At 30.8% G+C, this 14,721-nt stretch overlaps 1 protein-coding gene across 6 annotated transcripts in view; it reads left to right on the top strand.

Annotated features, from left to right (window-relative positions):
* Window positions 1-9,821, top strand: part of LOC145280022 (very long chain fatty acid elongase 2-like) — a 153,309-nt gene extending 143,488 nt beyond the window's left edge. For all 6 annotated transcript variants that reach the window (XM_080131676.1, XM_080131680.1, XM_080131677.1 and 3 more), the window contains exons 6-7: window positions 762-886; window positions 5,024-9,821. In XM_080131676.1, coding sequence (XP_079987802.1) covers window positions 762-886; window positions 5,024-5,272 — 374 coding nt within the window. In that variant the 3' untranslated portion in view covers window positions 5,273-9,821. The remainder of the gene's footprint in view (window positions 1-761; window positions 887-5,023) is intronic.
* The last annotated feature ends 4,900 nt before the right edge of the window (window positions 9,822-14,721 follow it).

Genomic DNA, 14,721 nt, shown 5'->3' with positions numbered 1-14,721 from the left:
TCGGAGAAGGAATAGAAAAGACCCACTTCTAAAAAGAAAAAAAAACACTTGACTCTGAACAATCGCCGACATGCACCCAATAGCAACGCCAGTGCAAACTCAAATAATATCGACACAGACTAAAAACGACCTAGAAATCCACCAACTCTAATGCCGTCCTCATATTGCTCCTGCGCGAATGCATTCTCGTACCTCAAAAGGTCTTCAGTGAGAGCACACTCATACTGTTCTCAGGCGCTTCACTGTGTGCTCATCATAATCTTTCCATAGGTAAGATGGTGGAAATTATTAGTATCTATTTAATTCTAGATTCATATGAATCCATTTTTAGCAACAGTAAATATTGTAGAAATATCACCATTTCATTGCCAATAATAATATAAAAAAAAATATATATCAAATATGTCGGAATTTTCAATGAAATAAGTCTTTTATTTATGAACACCATTCTTAAACTATATGCACACACACAAGGCATTAAGAACTGAGCTCACTTTTAATATTTACTTTTTGTTTTGTTTTTTTTTCTAGCAAAAAATGTGAATTTTACATAAACTTCACACAATCAGTTTTTATTCAAAATGGCTTCATTTTTTTTTTTTTTTTCATTCTATTTAATTTGTTAAAAAAAAACTAAAATATACATTTTACTTTCTTTTTTTTTTCTTTTCTTTTCCTCAAATCTATCAATATAGGGAGGGAGTAATTTAGTTTTTTTTTTTTTTTTTTTTTTAATTTGTATATTTTTTTCCCCCTCCCAGCCTGGTTTGGTGCCTGCCTGAACTGTTTCATCCATGTTGTTATGTACACTTATTATGGCTTGTCAGCTGTACCTTCGCTCAAGGGGAAATTATGGTGGAAAAAGTATATTACTAGAATGCAATTGGTAAGTAATCAATTTATTGTCATTTCATGAAACCATATCATTTGATTCTCTGTTAAAAGTTTGTGATTCTTAAATAAATAATCTGATCATGCTAAGATCCCCCCCCTCCTGTTAATAGCGACCAGGGAAGGGGGGGGGTTGTAACTCCCCAAATTAAATATTTCTAAGCTACATTTTCAGTATGACACTGTTTTGGTGTCCTACATCTTGCACTTATTAATGGTCTAAGCATTTCTTAGAACTAGCCTGTTCTACTAGCATTACATATGCACGCACGTACACACGAGACATTTTAGCTCATTAAAAATGGCCCAAAATTGTAGCCTATTAATTTAGAATAAGTGCTTTGTCAAATTGATGTTTTAGTATGGTTAAATTTGTACTCATTTTTTTGCATTAAATATTGATCCATGTAAATCGCTAACTGTGCACCGAATGGATACCATAATACTTAGTTTACTGCACCTTATAAATAAAAAGTGAAATGGACTGACACTGAAATATAACATAAATTACTATTCATATTGTTGATTTGTGGTTTATGAGTCAGCAATGTTTTTTAATGAATGTCATTATTTTGTATATCTCTTTCCAGTGTCTTCAACCTGTCTATTGTACATGGAGACAAACAAGCAAGCAAGATTTACATAGTTTTAGTAGTGTAAATCTATATATCTATAAAAGGGAATGTGTCTGTCTGTCTGCACATTTCCATACGCAATAACTCTATCAATTTTCAGTCTGCAGACTCGAAATTTGATATACATGGTACTGAGATTTGGAAAAATCTTTAATCCTTTTTCAGCCAAAAATTTGGCTGTTAAGGGGGTCAAAGTTCAACGATTTGACCTTTGAGAACCCTACCAAACTCTTCCACCAATTTTGGGTATAAACAATTGAAATTTTAGATATAGGTTCCTTAGACATGGATATAACTTGATTTGAGCCCAAAACAATGAATGTTAAGGGGTCATAATAGGGGTCAAAGTTTTTAAAAAATTTGACCTCTGCAGTCTCTACCAAATTACTCAGACAATTTATGGTCTAAACATTTGAAATTTTACATAAAGTGTATTCAGAGATAGGGCAAGCTTTTTAATCGGTTTGGGTCGAAAATTTGAGCTACCAATATATAAATGTATGTATGTTTGCATGTCTGTCTAAAACTTTCAACAGAGGCGACGAATTTTCACAAGATCAATATCATTTTGAAGCTCAACCCTTCAGACGACAAATACCGAAAAATTGGTTAAAAACATTAATTTATTCACCCTCAACTGGGCACTTTTCTACAGGGAGGGGTCGCTTTTTTCACCAATATTTTCGAAAGTCATCCCCTCTTTTCGATTGTCTAGCCTTAATTTAAACCTACGTCACTTCCGGTTTGGTGGTGGTTGTAACAGCAAAGACGTCAGGTTTTTTCCCGTTCTTTTCCTCTTTCACGGTACGGGATTGAGCCTGCCTTATTTATTTTTTATTTTTTTTTAACACACACCTCCAAACACCCAGGCAATGCCGGGCTGAAATGCTAGTATATAATAGTTGCTAACTAAGCGTTGCCATTGCTTGATTATTTATTAAATCATTCATTGATGCATTTCACTTTTTAGCATTACTAAATAAGGGATCTTAAACTGTTTGTGGAAACATTTAGAAAAATTCTGACGACTTGCCAGAGGTGTTCATGTTTATTACAACTCTTGCAAGAGGTCCCCCCCCCCCCTGCAATGCTGCAACATATCAAGATATATTTTCCATATTGGTTTTGTATTATAAGACTAAGCTAGCAATCGTCTCTTTTAATTTTTTTTTTTTTTTTTTTTTTCATACGATAATTTGGGACACTTTATAAGAAAAAGATGCAACTATTTTTTGTAATTATAATAGATAATAAGGGAGTCACCACTTATCAAGGCCCATAGGCCACTCAAGGTTAAAGAGTGCACAGTGGTCAAAAGAATAATATATTAATCATTATAAGTGTAAATTTGGTAAATTGGATTAAGGGGAACGGCTCATCAAGAACTTGTTTACATTAGACTTGAAGACGGCTATATTGTAGTCAACTGGAAAGCAGGGAAACGGAAGAGAGTTCCACAGGTGTGTAGTTCTAAGAAAGAAGTTTTCTCATGGAATCTACATTTAGGTTTAGGCACAGATAAAGAGTGAGGGAAATTATTGATAGTGTTTTCAGCCAAACGAGTGTTTCTTGTGAATGTTTGGTGAGAGGGGACCGTAGATTGGAGCTCATACAAACACTTGCCATTAAAATAACGATAAAACAGACAGGCTTGCAACATCTCTTCTGTGAGAAAGAGGTTGCAAAAAAGAGAAAAGGGCATCTCCCACTAGGCTACGAAGTCTGTTCTGAACTGTCAAGGCAGGATAACTGTCTTCCTAGCAGCTCCTGCCCAGATGTGACAGCAATACTCCAACCTTGGACGTACCTGGCTCTTATATAGGTAATAGCATCAGCAGGTAGATATCTATTGGATCGATAGGATCCCACCATTTTTCCAGCGACCTTGGCAATGGATTTGATGTAAGTGTTCCATTTTAGATCAGGAGTAAAGGTCAAGCCCAGAAGCTTGTCAAAAAATGGAGACTCCCCAAGACTAGAGCCATTCATTTCAATTGATGTCAGATGGGGATCAGAACGTTGATGATGTAAAGGTAGAAGCTTGGTTTTAGATGCATTAAAAGTAACCAGCCACTTTTTTCCCCCATTTGTACCACATGCTCAAGATTGAAGGAGTGAGAATCAGAGTAAACTTGGTCGTTTACAGCGTTTGATGTGCTGCCATAGATGGTTGTGTCATCAGCAAAAATATCTACGAATGATGTAAGGATGTGATTTGGAAGATCATTAATGTAGATCAGGAATTGAGTTGCGCCCAGGATGGACCCCTGAGGAACTCCAGCATTAATACTGTGAGCTTCTGATTTCTGCTCATCAACCACTATTATGAACCTATCAGAGAGAAATGATTTAATAATTGAAAAGACATTTCCTGCTATACCATAGCTGGAGATCTTGTGAAGTAGGCCTTTGATATGTCAAGAGAAATTGCCCCAAAAAGGAAGCCTCCGTCAAGAGTTTCACTAATCCTATGAAAAATAACCGTAAGCACATCCACTGTAGATCTAGCAGAACGGAAACCATATTGCATGTCACTAAGGTTATTTTTGCTGAAGTAGTTGGGTACTTCTCTATTTAATACTTCCATTTATTCAAATGTTTTAAGAAAAATTATGGTACTGGCAATCATGAAAGATGTGACTAAATTTTTTTTTTTTTTTTTTTTTTTTTCAAACAAATGTTTTTTAAACTTTTATTTAATGTAACAACTTTTTTCTAAAAAGGTAAATTAATAGATTAATTGGGCTAGTGTTAAGGAGAGAGTGAGTTGTACAAGATTACAAGTTAAAAAAATAAAACTTTTCAGATTGACTTTTATAAATTATAAAATGAATACACTGATTAAATTGAGAATCATTAAAAAATGTATAAAACTATCTGATTTTTCCAGAATACCTAACAAATCAAAAAAGGGGAGTTAAAAAATAAATACACAACTAATAAATGTTACCAAAGGTAAGCTAAGTCACTTTTCTATCTACAGGGATAAGTTTTTTAAACTTAAAAAAAAAAAAAAAAAACTTTAAAGCTTTTTTTTTTTTTTTTTTTTAGTTAAAAATATAGGTAGTGTAAAATGCCTCTAGTTATAAGAATAAACAAAATGCTCATCTCATTTGAGTTATAGTCGAGATTCAATAGTAGCTTGAAAATTAAACAAAATACTGGTAGAGCATTACATTTTCACAGGATTCGTAATATTTATTGAATTTGTTTCTATAAGCATTTTGTTTATGTTACAATTTTTTAGCCATTATCAAAGCTCAAATGAGATCGCCATTTTGTTCATTTTAACACATTTTGCACTACCAATATTTTTAACTAAAAAAAAAAACACTTTAAAATAAGTTTAAACACAACAAACTTATCCAGGATAGGAGAAGAGCTTTCCTTTGGTAATATTTGTTTCTTCACCTTTTCTTTAATTTTTTTTTTATTGGCTATTCTAGAAAATCACCTATCTTATTTTATTTTACTTTTTTTTTTTTAATTCTTTTTAGATTCAATTCTGTATCACATTTGTGCACTCAGCCAATTCCATACGAATACAATGCGACTTTCCAAGTTGGGGTGAATATTTGCTAACTTGCTACATGATCTTCATGGTCATTTTGTTCAGCAATTTCTACATTCAAGCATATATTAAAGGCAGAAGGAATCCAAAGGCGCAAAACAATCAATCACAGAAGTCTAAGAAAAAACAATTACCAAATGGAAACCTTAATGGTACAATCAAAAAAACCCATTGACGTTAACTTTTTTTTATATATATATATATATATATATATATATAATTTCATTTGAAATTTCAGGGTTTTTTTTAGTTTTTTTTTTTTTGTTTTTTCAATTCAGAAGATCATTGCAGATTTTTTCTTCATTTAAACTGGAAGTGGGGAGAGTATTTTATGAATTAAGTGATTGGAGAAGAATGGAAAATATATACATTTATACAAGAAAATAAAAATTGTTTTAAAAGTAATACAAACACTTTTTGGTTTATTTTTTTTTAATTTTATTTATATATATTTTTCAATATTATCTTTTTTATTTTTAATTATTGGAACTCTAAAATCTTTTCAACACATCTGATTTATTTAATAACTGATAGCTCTTTACAAAAAATTATAATTTTATTTACAAAAATAAAAAAGCGTTCTTTTTTTAACAAGACTTGCCAAAAATGCCTCAATATTTAAAATATTGTTAATCCAATAATTATCTCAAAGTATGAAGCAGAATGTTTTTATTTTTATATAAAAAACATTATTATTGAAATATAATTTTCTCATGGAACTTTAACTCTTATTATATATCTCAAATCGGAAAGTATTTCCTTTTTAGATAATTTTCCACAAGATAGTTTGCATTGTCTAAAACAAAATAAAAAAAATAAAAAAAGGTAGGTACTTTGTAGGTTGATTGTAAGAGAAGAAAATAAAGCTCAAGAAAATCTTTTTCGTGTTTATATTTTATGAAAGAAATGTAACTATGAATTTTTTGATTGAATCCAATTGTACACACCGCTTATTTTTTTATTTTTTTTTTTTTTTACTCCATTCTTTTTGTAAAAAAAAAAAAAAGTTAGATTTTTTTATTTATTTTTTTTTTTAAATTGTTTGGACTACTATTTTTATATTGGATAGCAATGCGTTTCAGCCAATGTAATTTCTTTTGGTGCATCTTGTCACATGATGCAATGGATAAAGGTGTTAAGTGACAATCAGCTTTATATGAATCTTCTGAAGGTTAATGGTTCAGTCCTTAATACAGGTCATATTAAGAATTAAAATCGAAAAAAAAAAAAATACTTAAGACTTCTGCCCAATCATGGTTAATGAAACAAGAATAATCTACCTCCATGGAATAAATACACGGTTCAACTTGGAATTCCGTATAGATTTCCAAGTTCGACAAGATGTAACTGAAGAAGGGCTGAAGTTACACCAACTGAAACACTAGAATAACATCTATGACAAGAAAGAATAGTTTGAATAATCTTGCTAATATATGTTGATTTACATATTAATGAATGTTGAGATAAAAGATTAGCTCCTGTCTTAGAATTCCCTCTATATTAAAAAACAAAAATAAAGAAAAATTTGTATGATGTATGTATCCATGATAAAACAAAAATATCATTCCAAAAATCATGTAAATTTCAAGTAGTTTTATTTTCTATACAGAAAATTGTTTTTATGCGATTACTGAGAATTTGTAAACATTACAACAAAAATCTCGCAGGTTTGAATTATTGTTGTGTTAGCTCCCTTGTTTCTTGAGTATTTCTAAGATAGCAGCATGAGGCAGTTGCTTCTCCCTTACTTATAAAATTTAATTTTCTTAGTCAAAAATAAAATTACTTAATCAATTTATATGATTTTTGGAATATATTTTTGTTCCATCACAAATATATATATATATATATATATATATATATATATATATATATATATTTGATTTTTAATGCAGGGGTAATTGTGGACAAGAACCAAAACTTCCAATCAAATAGTATACATTACAATTTATGATAAATTGCTTTTAATAAATAAAATCAACATGAAAATAATCTTAGTTATTATCAAATATATTTTATATTGTGTCTGTAGTAAAGATTGTTGAATGCAAAGCTTCATTCACTGGCAGTTGTTTAAATTATTTATTAAAATGATGAAAATAAGAAACAAAAATAGCCTTTGTTGACAGAAGTTTCTTTGGTTTTATTTTCAATGATTCATTAAAACTTTATTTTTAGGAAAATCAAAATTGTAATTCAGTTTGATTTGTTCAATGCAGAAATGGATAATTTTAAACTTGGTAAATTTGTACATTTCAAGGATCAAAGAATATTTAAGATATGCATTGATCTGATTAAATGTTGCTCATAGGGCATTTAGAGTTATATTTTTGGTTCTTGTCCAAAATTCCCTCATATTTGAAACAAATTTAAAGAAAAATTTGTATGATGTATGTACACATGACAAAACGAATATACATTCCAAAAATCACATAAATTGATCAAGTAGTTTTATTTTTTAATAAGTAAATCAAATTTTATGTGTAACTGAAGAACAGCTGTCTTGCCAACCATTTTGAAGACAGTTAAAAAGCAAAGGGAGTTAACTCTACATAATTCAAACTTAGGAAATTTGTTGTAATGCATAAGACTTTCCATTAATTGCTTAAATTACTTTTTTATAATTATAAAACTAATTGATCAATTTATATAATTTTTTAAATATGATATTTTTGTATTGTTAGGAGTGTATGTACATCATACACACTTGGTTTTGTTTTTTTAATATGAGGGAATTTTGGACAAAAAGCTTTTTTTTTTTTTTTTTTTTTTTTTTTCTAATAAACGCAAAGGTGGATGGATATTTATACTTCAAGAAAAATTGGGCTCAAAATCTATTTTTAAGCCTTAGGTTACAATTCATATTGATTTTGATAAACATGAAACAATCGATACCAATAATTAAAAAAGAAAGAGATAAATAGAAATTTAGGAGTGATATGTTGTCATTCATAGAAAAATTTCTATTTCTTTCTGTTTTCTATTAGAAATCACTGTAAACTAAAAATTATGTTGTGCGGTTATTTTGATATTTCAATATTTTTAAATCTACATAACTTCAAATGGTACTTAATCAAGACATTAAAAAAGTGAAAATAGCGAAAAATAAAAAAAAAATGTTATATTGTACATATCCATTATGGAATGAAGTTCCCCAAGAAAAAAAAATTTCACATCATGTGATACAGTAGTTTTTTTTCATTTTTTTTTTTTTATACAGTGAAAAATAATTTATTTGTTATGATTCGAGTTTTAGGAAGAAAAAAACTAGTATTTAAGATGGGGGGAGTGTCAGCATTTTAAACGGTCATCTCCCTGTGGCGTGTTCTAAAAATCCAAACCTAGCTACATTCAGCATGCTGTCATAAAAACGTATTTTTCCGCTGTAAACAAAAAAAATACTCAATCAAATTAAGTGAAATTTTTTTCGGAGATCTTCAGTCCAAAATAGATGTACAATATAACTTTTCAATATTTTGATTTTTTAATGTCTTGATTAAACTGTAAAAGTACCCTCCAAATATACAGATGGATGATGTACAATTTTATGAAAACTGATCATAAGAAAGTGATCTTTATTAAAAACTACCTTCCAAGTGAATGTATCTACGTTTATATAAAAAGAAAATGTATGTTAAAAAGAAAAAAAATGTGGATGCTTAAATTAATATCTAAATGCTTACGTTAAGATTTTTGTTAAGAATTGAAAAGTGGGAGATGTTTTTTTTTTTAATGCTAAGCCATAGATTTGTCGGTTCTTATATAGAGTTACACTTAATTAAAAAAAAAAAAAAAAACTATAAGCACATCTTTGTCATATACCATATTCCAAAAACCATGTAAATTGATCAAGTAGTTCTTTCTTTTTTAACTAAGGACACCAAACTTTACGATTTTTAGTGATTAATTTAATTATTGGTAATTTAAACAAAATCTAGACAGTCGAATTGATTGAATTTTAGCACATTCTAAAACAAAATGGAGGCTCCCGGCTTCCATATCATAAATTAAATTTTTTAGTTAAAAAAAAACAAAACTACTTGATCAATTTACATGATTTTTGGAATGTGACATCTTAATTCTGTGACAGGTATGTATATCTTAAATTTCTTTAAAGATTTTTTTTTTTTGTAGTGAAGTCGAATTCTAAATAAGAGTCGATTTGTTTTCCTAAATTTTATTAAATTCAACCAGAATTTTTTTTCATTTAAAGCTTTGCTATAGACTAAAATGACGTAAAATTCTCTGCAGTATATTTTTGTCTTTTGTTACAATTATTTATAATCACACAAAAAAATATCAATGTGTACATTTAATTTTATTTGTTGATTTATATACGTTTCCATTCATTGCTATAATTTGAATTTTAAAAAAGAAATTAAAATTTGTAAAAGGAAGAAAAAAAAATTATCCATTACAAATTTTTCAGAATATTTTTTCATGTTCAACATCGACGCTTGTGATGTTTCCATAGATGAACACTGAATTCGAAATAAGATTTTAATGTAAAAAATAATCTTCAGAATTTAAGCATTTCATAGCTAAGTTATCTCCCTTCAAATTGTTATCACAGACATAAAAAAAAAAATGTTTTGTTTCAACTGATCATAATTGTTTTTTTGTTTTTTTTGTTTTTAAATAATTTGCTTAGTTTATCGGAAACCTAGTGATTAATTTGTTGAATTAAAAAGAAAGTTTGCTTGAAATAAATTTTTATAAAATAACTTTGTTTTGTGTGTTTTGCTTTTTTGTTGTTTTTTTTTTTTTTTTTTTTATAATTGTTGACTTGTTTGTTCTTTTCCTTCTTGCAGTCATGATTCTGCAGGTTTATTTTTAGTTTTGCAGGCTGTTGTAGGAGAAACGAAGGACAGTTTTGTGAGATTTTAAATTCGGTGTGAGAAATACCGATTCCGTGTCTGTTTGAATTAAATAACGTCTTGTTCTAAGAGAGGTAACTCTATTTTACTAAGAATTGTAAGAAAAAATGATTACCCACCCCACAACTAAATTAGTAGCTTAATGCAAGTTTTATAACATAAATAAATAAATTAAAAAAAAAATGTAAAATGCAACGATATTGTAATTTTACTTAAAAAAAAAAAAAAATCATCCGAGTAATTGTAAAAAAAAAAAAAAAAAAAATTAATTTTTTTTTTTGTAATTACTTTAGTAAAATAGTTACCTCCTTCAGAACAATGAGTTAAGCTTCCAAATTGTCAATGTTTTTCTTTTACTTTTGATTCCCTACGAATTATTGCGATTTGCAAACTTTGTCTTTTACTAGAAAACGTAGCACTTGTCTGTTTTAAAATATAGAAGTAGAATAAACTTACCAATTGTACGTAACTATGAAGAAGAAAATGAAGGGTTATGAGCTTTGAAGTATGCGGACAGTTTTACATGTTAGGCATTCGATTTTCAGTTTAAAGGGAGCTTGTGTTTATAGTCAACTTTTTATAGATAGCATTCATTTGATTGGTTGGTTTTTGTTTTACGACATATCAACCCTTTTCAGGTTATTTAATGCAGAATCCAAAAATTTTGAAAAAATTTTTTAATAGAATATATTTGTTGTTTTCAAGTCGGTTTCTATTTAATCCATAGTTGGGACCCTAACAGGTACTACCACTCCGGGTCAGAGTGGACCTGGGAGCAATGGCAATTAAAGGGTGGCTCCACACTCCCCAAAGCCTGCAAGCTGGGGCCACACCACTGGATATAGTTTAAGGTCATATTCAGGACCAGCATACATTTGAGTATGAGAACAACTACGAGTAGTGTTCCAAAAGTTCCTATTTTTATTCCGCCTAAATGGATCAGAGGGATTGTAAATTGCATTGTTATGATGATTGAACTTAAGCATTCATAACCAGAAAGTTTCATCTTTCTGTTGTAGATATTGGTGTGAGATTCTAAGAAAGTAACCCCCTATCATGGATGAGCATCAGGAGCAGAGATACGTTATTGAATTCCTGGCAAAAGTACATTGTGAATAGAGGTGGCTATGTAGAAAAATAAATCCCGGAGCACAAAAGGTCACTCGGTTTGATCATACTACTTCAGTCTTTGTAGCTCTTCAATTTTTTGAGTTAGATAAATAGGAAGCTTTACTTTTGGAACAACCCTTGTACTTTAAGAAGGATGTCGTGAGGAAGACGGGTAGTTGAAATTTTGACAGCTAAGAAAGAACATCGGATGTGAGATTTATCGGTGGTCATTGCTGTGTTGTTAAAGAGGAGTTCCATTAATTTCCTTACGAGGTTACAGAAATTGTTTATTAATGCGAAACGAACATGATTAAAATGTGACGATAAAAAAATTTACTCTTATAAGATTAAATGCACTTTGCTTATTGAGTAGCCATTTGCAAGCGGTCAAAGGTGCATTTTCAGTGTTTCAGTTTTTGTAGACATCAGTGATTTTCATGTGTGGACATGGACTTGTTTTAGAAAGTAAGGTATGATGAAAAAAGCTGATGTGCACGTGAGCTGACAAGAAAGAGATATGGTTGATCCACCAGTTTGTTTTCTTTCAGCATTTTTTTTTTTTTTTTTTTTTTTTTAACAAGAGTTTTTCCTGAGATGTAGTCTGCCGTTGACACTTTTTTGTGCAGCAAAAGACATTTCCGTTTGTTACTATTCCCCAAACCGGTCGCCTTTAAATGCTAGAATAGTAATTTTATCCGGTTACCATGGCCAAGTTTAGAATCAATGTTATAATATTGACGTCCCCCACCCCAAAAAGTTTTTAAAAAAATAAATAAATAACAAGAGGAAATAAGTTTTATTTTATTTTATTTTATTTATTTATTTATTTATTTATTTTTTTTTGCATTTTCACCCCAAACAAGGCACAGTGCCACTTTAATGTAAGGGCTACTATCTGGGACATAAGTTGCAGGGATACTACTTATTGAGTTGAGTAGTAAGATGTCTGTCTACATTACACTTGAACTTCTGCATGTTAGTACAGTTGAGGGAAGCAGGAACTCGGAAGGGAATCGCAAAGTTTAAGAAACTATTAGAGTAAAAGGCTTTTTGGCATCTGGGAATCTCTCTGTGAAGGAGTGGGATTTTGCTGTTTCGAGGGAGGTACAAGAGCTGGTAGTTTGTCAGAGCAACCACCATTAAACAGTTGTAAAACAGGCACAGGGATGCAACATTTTGTCAATGAAACAGAAGTTGAAGCCTAGTTGACAGTTCGGAATCTATTACGTTGGCGACTCTTTATTTTGAACCCTGTCTAGAAGTGAGACTAGTAGCAGATGCACCAGCCCAAATGTGACAGTAATACTCCATACATGGGCGAATTGTGACCTTGTAGAGGTACAGGATACTCTCAGGCGTAAGTAACTTGATGAAGGTGATTAGCAGAACAAAGATATTGAAAGTGAGATTAGTGGGAAGGAAGTTGTTCAACAAGGCGCACAAAAGAAAGCTGAAATAGGATAGTTGACCAAAGTGTGACCGGGACAAAAGACCGAACACAGGTCAATATATGTAGAGTTAGTTTACAGGCTGTTTTAGGACTGGGAGTGAATTTTGCAACAGTTTACAGACCGTCTTGCAACAGTTAAGGGTAGTTTCAAGGTGGGGACAGTGGACGGCAGATTGTGGCTCAAAACAGATCCAGATGAGTGGATGTCAACCAACAACAAAGAGGCCTCTACAGACGACGGAGATGTGAACATTAGCATGTAGATGATCGTTTTCCACGATGGTGTCATGCACACACATAGCCTAACTGATATATATAACAGAATGTGTCAGAGTTTGTGTTTGGTGTGAGTTTTCTCTTGAGTTGTTTTTTTTTTTATATATATACTTGCGAGCCACTATGCTCACCTCCTTGGTAGTCACCAATGTGAGAGACGATGACGCAGCCAGAATAGATGAAAGTGAAGAAGACTATGGAAACGGTGTTGGAGGTCAGCAATTGTTGCCGAGCAGGGGAGCGTGTAGTTGCATTAAACAGAAGTTCTGCATGAACAAGATCTCATTAGATGCCGTTGAATGTGGCATGTTTGATAAAGTAACTGGAATCATGGTGATAATAGATGCAAAGCAAATCTATCAATGTTTGCTTTGTGTCGATGTATCACAACACATGATATATAGTAAGACTTTGCTATTGTTTTGCAATCTGAAGAATTACAGTTTGTTGAAAATATGAATAAAATATTTAGCTTCTTCTCTTTCACTTTTTGATTATCCGTTTAAACAAGGCAAAGGCAGATTTTTTTTATTTGCTTAATTATATTTTTTGTCTATTTGACTGAGTTGTTATTTATTTATTTTTTTAGTCGCCCGACAAAGGATTGGACCTAGTAATTCACTCCTGTTCATTTGTTTGCACTTTTCTCAATAACCACGCCTTGGATTTTTAAAAATATTTTGCACAAACATTAAAGTGAAAGTAATTTTTCCCCCTCGTGGAGAGGGACCCCACATGCTCTTTTTTTTTTTTTTTTTTTTTTTTTAATAAAATTCTTGATATTTTGTAAATTATATGGGTTTGATGTTCGTTCTGTTATTATCCAAAGTATTCTCGGTATTCGCATCATGTGCACACCCACACACATGTACACAGAACTGAAGACCAAAATAAAGTACGAATTGAAAAAAAAAAACAGGCAAGATTTATCACACTCCAGAAATGTTTGATTCTATAGTAAGCAAACAGCTACCTTGTGGTGACTGAATCGCAAAACCATTCTGATGAACATTATAAAAAAAAATAAATCAAATGGCTCAGATAGCTTACCTTTTTTATTTTTCTGCTTCATTTGGATTTCTTTACTTTGTCACTCCCAAAAGTAAGCAAGTAAGTTTCCACAGGAATGTGTTAACTGAAGGTATTCACAACCAATGACAATCGTTTCCCCCCCCCCTCAGTAACTCTGTAAAAGCAATAAGCAAATGCGGACTCCTATAAAACAAACAACCAAAAGCTAGACAGTGAGAAAGAGGCTGCTGTAATGAAAGAGCCAAGAATGTCTGCTCAGCAATCCATCCACACCCATGCCTTTGACTGGCCAGGTAAGTTAGAAAGGGATTTTCAATGACTCACATACAAACCTTTATCTCCTGCACACTAGTGCAAACAGCAACTAACTGCTATGCGTCTCTACAAACGCACTAACAAAGCAAGGTAAACCAACGCACATACACATTACACAATGCCACACTGCCAAATACTTACATACACATATATTCGCACTACTACTTACTAACTGAATATTTGCCAATTAAAAACAATTTTTATACTCTTATAAAATTTTAAATGTAAAAATTTTCTATCGTAGATTTTTCTTTTTTAATTTTTACATTTACGAAACTTTTTGTTTTAGTTAACTTGTTGTTTTGACTCTTCCATTCTTTCAAATTTCATTGCTGTTTATACAAAGAGAGGCGACAAATTCTTTTTTCTTTTTTAAATATGTCCTTTAAGCAAAAACAATATTACTTATTTCGAAAATAGTAATTTATCCAAAAATAATGAAAATTCATTGAGTAAAAAGTTATTTATAGTTAAAAGTAATTTTTTACAGAAAATTGCATTTTTCGTAGATTTTTAGAATAGACGATGAAGATTGCAGAAATAGGGGATAAAGCATATTTTAGA

Source organism: Euprymna scolopes, chromosome 7, assembly GCF_053919585.1.
Source record: "Euprymna scolopes isolate OS-2025 chromosome 7, ASM5391958v1, whole genome shotgun sequence".
In the NCBI taxonomy this organism is placed as follows: Eukaryota; Metazoa; Mollusca; class Cephalopoda; order Sepiida; family Sepiolidae; genus Euprymna; species Euprymna scolopes.
The sequence above is the reverse complement of the archived record's forward strand: the minus strand, read 5'-3'. Positions and strand labels throughout refer to the sequence as shown.